General features: G+C 40.7%; 1 protein-coding gene across 1 annotated transcript; it reads left to right on the top strand.

Annotated features, from left to right (window-relative positions):
• The first annotated feature begins 300 nt into the window (after positions 1–300).
• On the top strand, positions 301–10,683 carry LOC137320425 (scrapie-responsive protein 1-like). Its single transcript, XM_067982125.1, has 4 exons — positions 301–650; positions 1,286–1,484; positions 2,329–2,576; positions 10,084–10,683. Exons 3-4 carry the CDS (start codon positions 2,332–2,334, stop codon positions 10,136–10,138), a joined length of 300 nt encoding a protein of 99 aa, XP_067838226.1. The 5' UTR covers positions 301–650; positions 1,286–1,484; positions 2,329–2,331; the 3' UTR covers positions 10,139–10,683.
• The last annotated feature ends 628 nt before the right edge of the window (positions 10,684–11,311 follow it).

The following is an 11,311-nucleotide window of genomic DNA, read 5'->3' as shown; positions in this document are numbered from 1 at the left end:
GGTTCCCTGGAGTTCTTGGAACCACCCTTGACCTTTACGGGAACATGTTGCCATTGTATGGTCTCAATCTCCCTTCTGAAAGACTCCCATTGCTCCTATAGTGAAATATCCCCAAGGCCCTTTAATAACAGTAAATCGATTCGTGTACTGTAGGGGTCGTGTTTTCTTCTCTATTCTGCACAGTTCCAACGGACAGTAGAGGGCAGAGCATCTCCCCTCCCCCTTCAAACAAAAAATAGCTCAGCCTTTCCTACTCCTTGTGAGACTTATTAGCGTTGATCTTTGGAATATATGAAGTGCTGTTTGCCAAACTGGCTTTCAGTTCACTCTGCGATCCAAGTGTAATTGGCTTTTGTATAGCAAGTACAGTCCTGCTTACCAGAAATGTAGCCAAATGTAGCCATTGTGAAAACGTGAAACAGATGTAGCAAAAATGTCTGGACAAAGGTTTTGTTCCAGTTACTAACGCGGCCATGTAGAAAATCGTTCCTTGGTTCGGTCACTAATATCCTTGTACGGACTTATTCTTGTTCAAGTTCAGCTATAATCGTACCAATTTCCAACGGCTTGCTGGATCATTTTTTAAAAAAATGTCGAAGAGATAAGCGTCACAAGTCTTTTCATTCTTCAATATTCTTTCGAAGGTTTAGGTAAACTACTTAAAATGTTTCTGTCCAAGAGTCACAATCTGTAGTCACTTGAGATGTGTCTACAGTGTTACGCGGTTAAAATGACTGGAAAATAACTTGTAGCGCCAGAAAGAAAGCAACATGCATTGAAAAAACTAGCCATCAAACATAAAATAGAAACACGTGGGTAATAGGAAACGTCCTCCTTTTGTATGATTTGCAATTTTTTTTACTCGATTCGACAGCTGCAATACAGAATTGTAAAATCTTAGAATTATACAGCGCAGAAGGAGGCCATTCGGCCCATCATGCCAGTGCCGGCTCTCTGCAGGAGCAATCTAATTAGTCCCACTCCCCCTGCACTTTCCCCATCTACTTTTTAAGTAGATTGTTTTCTTTTCAAGTAGATAAAATAACTGTTCAAAACACAGAGATCTGTAAAGGACTGAGGAACGAAGACTGGCTTTGAGCTGGATCTTAATTCTATCTTATATACCTGAACCATCAATGCATATGATTAAGGAGAAAAATATTGCAAAGCAATAAATATATCCGAGGGAGGGCGGTCTCTCCATTCTCCTGCTGTGTCCATTCGTTGTTTTTTCTTCCAAAGTGCAGTGATTTCGTTTCTTTTCTCTCTCTCTGTTCACACGTAGTCCCTTGGATCCCGACTGTTGAAGTGAGGTAATTATTCTAATCCCTGGATAGCTGTGGGGGAGAGAGAGGCTGTCAGCCTTGGCTACAAACCGACCAGCACAAAGCCCCGTTTGTGGCTGTGTCTTTACAAACCACTGAAACGGAGAGAATCGTTCACAACTGCCCTCCTCAGCTGCAGGCTCACACCACTTCAGAAAGGTAAGTGATCTTTCAACCACATAGTCAAACATTTATCTCTCTCTCTCTCTATATATATATATATATATATATATACACACACAAATGTATTTTGAAACCGTGGCTCCAGTATCTGAAAAAAAAATCTGGGAACAGCAATACATCTTGGCGACCAGTATTCAAAGTAAAATATATACTGCTCCTGACAATTCCCTTTTAAATCGGCATAATTTAAAATCCTCTAAATGTTAAAAGCCAAGTTACTTATTATTTCGAATTTGGAAATGAAGATTATGGTTAGGGATTTATTCTATTATCCTGATTTTAAAAAAAAATTCTATATGTGGGTTGCTATGTTTTCTTCTCATTTTTTAAAAATTTCCCACAAAAGCAAGCAAGATAAATACATTTAACTTTTTTTTTTGCTGTTCAAGACATCTGGATTTCCACATGAATTGGTAGCTAAAGGCAACCACCCTGTCTGACTGAGACTGACTATATTGATCGACCCTCACGCCTTGCTGGGTTCTGAGATTATTCGTCTTTAATAGATGTGCTTCCAGTTAATAACATACAATTCAATTACCTCTTTCGTTCGCAGACAGTAAAAAGATTACATCTGAGTCGGTGGATGTGTAAATTTACCTGGTTGAAATTATTTTTAATATGAAATTGTAATTGAAATTATATATTTTTTTTAAATATGAAATTATTTTAGGAAAGGTATTGCAAAAACGGAAAGAAGGAAAAATAAAATCAACATATTTTTTTGTCCCAAGATTGCAAAGTCCTCAGGTTGTTTTATGCATATGTCTAAAGATATAAATGTTGATAAAGGAAGGGCTTTGCATGTTTTGCCCCACAGGCTATGAGAGGAATGAAGAAGCTCATTGTTCTTATGCTTTTGAGCTTCTTGCTCGCTGTTGAGGCCATGCCCGCCAATCGTCCGTCGTGTTACAAAAAGCCGCTGAAGGGACGAAACTGCCATAATATCCCTGAAGGCACCGAACACTTGCGACCCATAGATAAGGGGCTGGTGGATCACTTCTGGGCCGGAGACAACTGCGAGGTCGTGTGCTACTGCAATTTCCGAGAATTGCTCTGCTGCCCCAAGTAAGTCGCTCTTCCCCCACCGTTCGGGGGGCGCACCTTAACGCCACTATTAATGAACTAAACCGTGTGTGCAAACACTGCCAGGGAGTGAATGAGTCACTCACACTTACTGCCTGTAATTTTACTGCGGTCCGTCAATGATAAATACCATGAAATATCGAATAATAAAGTCACAGAATATTTATCCATTCACAATAAAAGAAAGGCTCTTTTAGAGATCTGTCCAAGAATGAACATACAATGAATTATTTGGAAACAAAGAAAGAACTTGCATTTATATACCGCCTTTCACGACCTCAGGACGTCCCACAGCGCTTTACAGCCAATGAAGTACCTTTGAAGTGTAGTCACTGTTGTAATGTAGGAAACACAGCAGCCAATTTGCACACAGCAAGGTCCCGCAAACAGCAGTGATAATGACCAGATAATCTGTTTTTAATGGTGTTGGTTGAAAGATAAATATTGGCCAGGACACCAGGAAGAACTCCCCAGCTCGTCTTCAAAATAGTGCCATGGGATCTTTTACGTCCACCTCAGAGGGCAGACAGGGCCTCGGTTTAACCTTATGGTTGTTTGAGGGATCTTGCTGTGTGCAATATAACCGCTGCATTTCACAACCATTATACACTTACATCCTTCAGTCCTCTGACTCTGGCCTTTAGTGCATCCTCCCCTTCCTTTATTCCTTCAACCCTTCTCACTCAAGCTCCTTCTCTAAGCCGCTCCACCTTTAAAAACCTTCTCCAAATCCATCTTTTCCACCAAGCTTTCAGTCACCTCAATTTCTCCCTCTATGGCTTGCCATCTGTTCACTTATCTACTGCTACTTATTTTTTCTGCTCTCTCTGTAAAATGTCTTAAGATATTTTCTACATCAAACATGCTATATGAATCTAGGTTGTTGTGTAACACAGCATTTTGAGACATTTTTGAGAGACATTGTAAGGGTCTTTTTTTCCCTTTCAAATTGACAGACCATTAGTGGTAAAGTCCTAATATTAATGATGCTTTCACCAATAACACCAATTGAGGAATATCCTTCCTTTAAGTAGAGTTGGGTATATTTGAAAACTTGAAAGGATACAGAGAGATTACACACATATGAACAATGACGGACAGGAAATGACCCTCTGATCCATCCAGCCTGTCGAACATAACTGCGATGCCTTGTTTATCACAATATATACACTTCCTACCCCACCCCAAGCCATGTGATCTCCCGGGAAAAAAAACAGATGAAAATCTAAGCCACTTTGGGAGAAAGATCTGGGAAATTCCTCTCTGACCCCCTTAGGCAATCAAAACTAGTCCAGGAGACCACTCTGGTCCTGATAATGCTATGCAGTACCTACCTTTTGTGCGAGGTAATCTCCGCCCCAGCCAGAAACAGATCTAGCCCTTGCTTGAAGCAATTCAGAGAATCTGAGTCCACTGCATAAGGCAGCAGCCTGTTCCACAGGTCCACTATTCTCCAGGAAAAGAATGGTCAGAAATGGTGAAATTGCCTTAGTGTCGGAACAGCTGAGCAGTAAGTGTATGGAAATTAGACTAGGTGATACCATACTGCACTTAATCAAACCTGTGAAGAATAACCACAATATACTTAGACCCTTACCTATCACATAGAGAAAAACAGATTTGAGTGATATCGTAAACTCTAAGTGTCAAGTTCATAAAATCCAAATGCCCCAAATACATACACTTTGCTGGCAATTAGATAATACGCTGTAAAGGAACCCTAGTACAGCTATAGTTCACGCATGAGGTTAATTGGAAGTTGATTGAGTCTGATAGCCAACATATTTAATAGCTCATAAAATATTATGCCCAGTATGTTGCTGTGCGGTTTCTAACAGATTACAGCCATGTCATTTATTTATGTGGGTAGTTAGTAAGCAAGCAAGCAGGAGACTTCAGATATTGGGGTTTATCCAGTTTCTTTGAATTCTGTGAAATTGTATTTTTTTTATGTGGGTTTTTTTTACCTGCACCTGGTGCAAATTTAACTTTTATAAATTTAAATATGAAGATTTTTTGTCTCCAGTTTCACAATGTCTTCTTAAAGATGCTTCCAGCACTCAGCAACTGTGACAATGTTTGTTAAGAGATACCCTTAATTGATGTATCTGCCATGGCTCAGTGGGTAGTGCTCTTGCCTGAGTCAGAAGGTTGTGGGTGTGAGTCCCATTCCACGGAGTTGAGCAAAAAAATCAGAGCTGATACTCCTATGCAGTATGGAGGGAGTGCTGCACTGTCAGAAGTGCTGCCTTTCTGATAAGGCCCCGTCTGCCCTCTCAGGTCGATATAAAAGCTCCCATGGCACCCTTTTTGAAGAAAAGGGGAGTTATCCTGGCCAACATTTATCCCTCAACAAAACCTAAATACAGATTATCCGGTCATTTTCACATTGCTGTTTGTGGGACCTTGCTGTGCGCAAATCGGCTGCCGCGTTTCCTACGTTACAATAGTGACTACTCTTCAAACAAAAGTACTTGATCGGCTGTAAAGCACTTTGGGACGTCCTGAAGTTGTGAAAGGCGCTATATAAATGCAAATCTTTCTTTTCTTTGGATTATTAACATTAATGAAGACGATCACAGTTTGTGTTATGTGACCACATTTATGCAATATTTCAATGTATCATGGCCCTTAAAGGTGATATTTTCTTCAGCAACACTAAGAATTGTTTCACACCATCAAATAAACATCTATCATTACACTCCCATACACATTCAGTTTGCTTTCATTGCCAGTGTGTTGAAATGTTGCCAGAGTACCCCTTTCCTCATTAAATATCAGGGTTCGATAGATGGGTGCATCACCAAAGGCTGTCCATCACTTATCCTGTAGAATTGAGATTATATATATTTGCGCTCCAAGATTATATCTCCGATTAATCTCTCATGCCAAGCTATAAGGAAGTGATTGCTTCTGATTAGACTGTTGGTCACTCGGAAAGCCTTCTGAGGTCACTCCCTCTCATCCCTCAGCGTTGGACATAGTGTCAGTGTGAGGTTCAAGGAGATTTCCCCCTCGCTGGAGCACAAATATGTGATGCAGTCCAAGCATGAGTAAGGGATATGCTCACTCACAGCACACTACGTTCATTAAAAGCTTTCATGGCATCTTGGGTGATGAATCAGAACCATGTTATAAAAACTTAGATCCACACTACAAAAATTATTTCAAAATGTTGTTTGAACCTTTGGGCATATAGAATCATACAGCACAGTAACAGGCCCATCGTGCCAGTGCCAGCTCTTTGAAAGAGCTATCAAATTAGTCCCACTCCCCAGCTCTTTCCTCATAGATGTGCAAATGTTTTTCTTTTTGAGTCTATATTCAATTCTAGATTACTGAGCAGTACTGAAAGAATAAATCAAAGGAGCACTTTCACCCTGGTTATATGATCAGATCGGTTCTGAAATAGGCTGAAGTACATCCTCCCAAGTTGGAGTACAACCAGTGTTGAATCAGCTCTCGTTAAAAAAAAACAGATAGAGTTCAGATGTCAGCTTCACGTGGGCATCGATTCAGACACATAAGTAAATACAACCCAAGCAATGGATTCCATACTATACCACCACCATCATCATCAATTCAACCCCCCTCTTCCCCACGACCTCCCCCAACCTCTATTATACACCACAGCCTTGATATTCTGCCTACAATCCAGTGTACTCCAGCTCCAAGGTAAAGTTTAAAGGACAAAGAGAAATACTTTGGCCACAGATTATAAATATATATATATTCCTCATATTCCTTTAAAAACCAGCAAAGGATGACTAAAAGAATAATAAAGAGGGAGAAAATAAATTATGAGAGTAAACTAGCGAGAAATATAAAAACTGACAGTAAAAGCTTCTACAAGTATATAAAAAGGAAGAGGGTAGCTAAAGTAAACATTGGTCCCTTAGAGGATGAGACTGGGGAAATAATAATGGAAAACAAGGAAATGGCAGAGGAATTCTACAGATATTTTGTATCTGTCTTCACAGTAGAAGACACTAATAATATACCAATAATAGTAGAAAATCAAGGGGCAAAGGGGAGGGAGGAACTAAAAACAATCACTATCACTAGAGAAAAAGTACTACGTAAACTAATGGGTCTAAAGGCTGACAAGTCCCCTGGACCTGATGGCTTGCATCCGAGGGTCTTAAAGGAAGTGGCTAAAGAGATAGTGGATGCATTGGTTGTAATCTTCCAGAATTCACTAGATTCTGGAAAGGTCCCAGTGGATTGGAAAGCCGCAAACGTAACACCCCTTTTCAAGAAGGGAGTGCAACAGAAAGCAGGTAACTATAGACCAGTTAGCCTGATATCTGTCATTGGGAAAATGCTAGAATCCATTATTAACGAAGTAGTAGCAGGAATTTGGAGACTCATAATACCGTCAAGGAGAGTCAACATGGTTTTATGAAGGGGAAATTGTGTCTGACAAATTGATTAGAGTTCTTTGAGGAAGTAACAGGCAGGGTGGATAAAGGGGAACGAATGGATGCAGTATATTTGGATTTCCAAAAGGCATTCGATAAGGTGCCACATAAAAGATTACTGCACAAGATAAGAGCTCATGGTGTTGGGGGTAATATACTGGCGTGGATAGAGGATTGGCTAACTAACAGAAAACAAAGAGTCGAGATAAAAGGGTCATTTTCAAAATGGCAATCTGTAACTGGTGGGGTGCCGCAGGGATCAGTGCTGGGGCCTCAACTATTTACAACATATGTCAATGACTTGGATGAAGGAACCGAGTGTCGTGGCCAAATTTGCTGATAATACAAAGATAGATGGAAAAGCAAGTCGTGATGAGGACACAAAATGTCTGCAAAGGGATACTGACAGGTTAAGTGAATTGGCAAAAATTTGGCAGATGGAATATAATGTGGGAAAATGCGAAGTCATCCACTTTTGGAGAAAAAATAAAAAAGCAAAATATTATTTGAACGGAGAAATACTATAAAATGCTGCGGTACAGAGGGATCTGGGTGTCCTCGTACATGAAACACCAAAAGTCAACATACAGGTGCAGCAGATAATCAGGAAGGCAAACTAGGGGGATGGAGTATAAAAGCAGGGAAGTCATGCTACAACTGTACAGGGTGCTGGTGAGACCACACCTGGAGTACTGCGTACAGTTCTGGTGCCCTTATTTAAGGAAGGACATACTTGCATTGGAGGCAGTTCAGAGAAGGTTCACTAGGTTGATTTCGGGTATGGAAGGTTTGTCTTATGAGGAAAGATTGAACATGTTGGGTCCATACTCATTGGAGTTTAGAAGAATGAGAGGAGATCTTATTGAAACATACAAGATTCTGAGGGGACTCGATAGGGTAGATTCTGAGAGCATGTTACCCTTCATGGGGGAATCTAAAACTAGGGGGCATAGTCTCAGAATAAGGGGTCGCCCGTTTAAGACGGAAATGAGGAGGAATTTCTTCTCCGAGAGGGTCGTGAATCTTTGAAATTCTTTACCCCAAAAAGCTGTGGAGGCTGAGTCATTGAATACATTCAAGGCTGAGTTAGACAAATTTTTGATCAGCAAGGGAGTCAAAGGATATGGGGAAAGGGCGGGAAAGTGGAGTTGAGGTAAAAATCAGATCAGCCATGATCTAATTGAATGGCGGAACAGGCTCGAGGGGCCGATTGGCTTACTCCTGCTCTTATAAGGATACTTGAAGCAATGCTCCCCACAGTGCATCAGCGAGTTTATGCAGGGTGTAACTTGGTCATACAGACCAGGAAGGTCCCAGTTTCAACCATTGGTCAGTTGGTTGATCGCAGTTGGAACGGCAGTAGGTGCCACAATTCACCTTATCACCCCTGGAGTGTGGACATCGTGCTCGTGGAGGATCTGGCTTAGCTGTGATGCCCCCAGAGTCACATATCTTGGCCAGAGCATTCCCGGTCAAAGCTTACAGATAAATAATGGCCATTTGGGTGAAATACGAGAGGGTGAGTTTGAACTATGCCATGGCAAGGAGTTGATGTCTTGGGTAGAAAAGAGCAATGGCAGGGATAAAGGAGAGACAAAAAAGGGTGTAAGAAGAGCATGTACATGCGCACAGCCAAAAGAAAAAGGCGTCGGTCTACAACTGCTGTCCATAGCTCCAGGAATTCACGTCAGTAACACCATAAACTGAAGCGTCTCCACAAATCCACTTCAGCGATACCAATGACATATACCCAGATTGTGATACCACGTCTCAATACAACTGAGGCATAATAGCACACACATATAAAGTATAGTTCTTTTGTCAATGAGTCTAGCCCCATCTGCACTATATAAAAAAGGATTCAGCAATGAATAAATGCATTGGAATGGTCATTCCCAGGGTCAGCAACCTTTGATAGTGAAGGGGATGGAGACGCTTGTGACACACTAACCTTTTGTAAATATGCTTCCAGCACTAGAGCAAATTGGAAAATGTCGGCAATAATAATAAAAAACAGCTAGATCAATCACATTTAAAACATCTTAAATCAAAACATATTAATGTATGCCCTCTACAAATAAAGATTTGCATGTCAAACAATTTTTTTTTCCAAAGTAAATGTCATTTGTTATCGGATTCAGCCTCAAAATGAGTTAAATAGAATTTACATGGATAATAATGGATACCTGGTAATGAGTTACCATAATCTAATAAATTGTGTGAATAGTGCATTAGTAGTTTATAGTCTTACCAGCTAGTGCAACCTTGATTGTATTCTATATATATAAAAATATATTTCATTTGTTTGTGCTCATTTGACTGAGTAAAAACAAAACTTCAGTTACTGTAGCCTTATATAAACAGATGCTGTCTCCCCCCCACAATGACTCAAAGATAAAGTTATTGTTTCTGTGCCATACAGAGCAGAAAGGTCCCAAGTTCAACCCCCAGCCTGTACTGAATTAGCTGGCCTTGGGTAGGACAGTGGCACTGTCTGTACAATTGTTTTGCTGTAGCCCTGTGCTAGAGAAGGGAGAAGTCAGCCAGGGTTCCCACTCCTAATCACTACACAACGACCCCTGCTGGAAACGTCTGTGTGTGAATATCACATGAGGACAGGATTGCAGTTGGCTGTGACACCCTCGATAGTGGAATAAGTCTGTCAGCACTCACTCTGAGGCTTAGACTTGGACAATGGGCTCTTGAACAAGGTGCTTCGACCTGCACTGCTGCAGGGGAGTTAACGCCTTTAGGAGAGGAGGGGAGAAAATTAGAGAGGGAAAAAAAAATTGCTGTCTTATTAACTTAAAGTAGTAAACAAAAAAAATAATACTTGGGAACTGGGTGTTGCTGGCAAGCTGGGCATTGATTGCCCTTGAGAAGCTGGTGGTGGGTCTTCTTCCTGAACCGCTGCAGTCCGATACTAAATTGATGAACCAGTTATTTGATTAGCACCATTCAACTACTTACCGTCAACCGCATCTGTCAAAGCTGAAATGTGACATTGGAAGGAACTGCTAACATTTATTGGCTTTTCACGTGACTGTACCAACCTTGTTCTGTTTCAGGGACATATTCTTTGGACCAAAGATTTCTTTTGTGATTCCTTGCAATACTCAATAAAAGGAAATTTAACAACAGACGGAAAACTAATTACCACCAGGAATCAAATGGAGGATTAAGCGCTTCCCTGTGTACAGAATTCTTCTCCTATGATTTTTCTTAAACATTTATAGAAAGTGACCCACCACCATTCAATACAAGAGGTGCTACTTCCAGTGAGCAAACGTAAAGTTATTTTCTATGTTTGTAGACTCCCAAAATGACACAGCATAAGCACTAAAATATACTCCGTCGTATACATGCTTCTTTCAGCTAACCTTTCATTCAACAGTCTTTGTTGTCCATCTTACAAAACTGTCGTTTAAAAAAAAAACAAGCAGTTTTTCAAGCTCAAAATGCACTTAAAATACTGACATTTATCCAAACTAATTATATAAATCTGTACTGATCCTGCACAGTGTGTTTTCCAATCGAGTGCTGATTTACCTACTCCAAAATTTACATTCAAGTAACATTTATAAGTGCTGATATTATTTAAGTGGGGTCTTAAAACTTAATATAGGAACTATTTAACACCCCATTTTATAGATTGTCTTACTATATGTTAAAGCAGTTTTGTTGTAATATTGTAATTATTTTACATGATTTAATAAAAATTACTGAAACAATTCCAACCACTCAAGGTTTTTTTTTATGCACAAACATTCCAACTATAATTATAGGTTTTTCTATATAGATGCAGGAGCCCAAAGCAAAGAAGAATCAAACTCTTGAACAAATAAACCCTAGTACATATCCCACTGCCTGTGGGCTAGGGATGAGGCCGAGCAAACTGTGGTGAGTGTGGAGACAAGGGAGTGAGTGGAACAGTGGGGCCAAGGCCTTTCAGAGATTGGGAGGGCAGCAGAATTGGAAAGTCCTAAGCTGGTAGTGAAAGGCCTGGAGAGCAAGCAGCAGAGAGCCTGCAGAGGTATTATAGAAGTAAGTTTGAAATAAACCCTTTGGGGGTTAAATTCGATAATCCCCGAATCCATGCGCGAGAATCATGCTGCACGATTAACCCCCCCCTCCCCCCCACCGTGAGATTCGTGCTGCCTGGTCATTTACCTGATTCCGGCGCGAGCAACCACGCCTGGCTGTGCTGTTGAATGACTTCTCACTAGCAGGAGGACCGCGTGAGTGCCTCGCACCTCTTATGAGCAAAATATAAGATGCGGGTCCGCACGGAGATCA

Source organism: Heptranchias perlo, chromosome 4, assembly GCF_035084215.1.
Source record: "Heptranchias perlo isolate sHepPer1 chromosome 4, sHepPer1.hap1, whole genome shotgun sequence".
In the NCBI taxonomy this organism is placed as follows: Eukaryota; Metazoa; Chordata; class Chondrichthyes; order Hexanchiformes; family Hexanchidae; genus Heptranchias; species Heptranchias perlo.
This window is presented reverse-complemented; position numbering and strand designations above follow the sequence as displayed.

What these genes read in the sequence shown, in the direction of transcription:
- LOC137320425 (XM_067982125.1), top strand. Translation starts at nt 2,332, where the DNA reads ATGAGAGGAATGAAGAAGCTCATTGTTCTTATGCTTTTGAGCTTCTTG. An exon ending in GAATTGCTCTGCTGCCCCAA is followed by an intron (nt 2,577 to 10,083) that starts GTAAGTCGCTCT and finishes GTTCTGTTTCAG; the next exon opens with GGACATATTCTTTGGACCAA.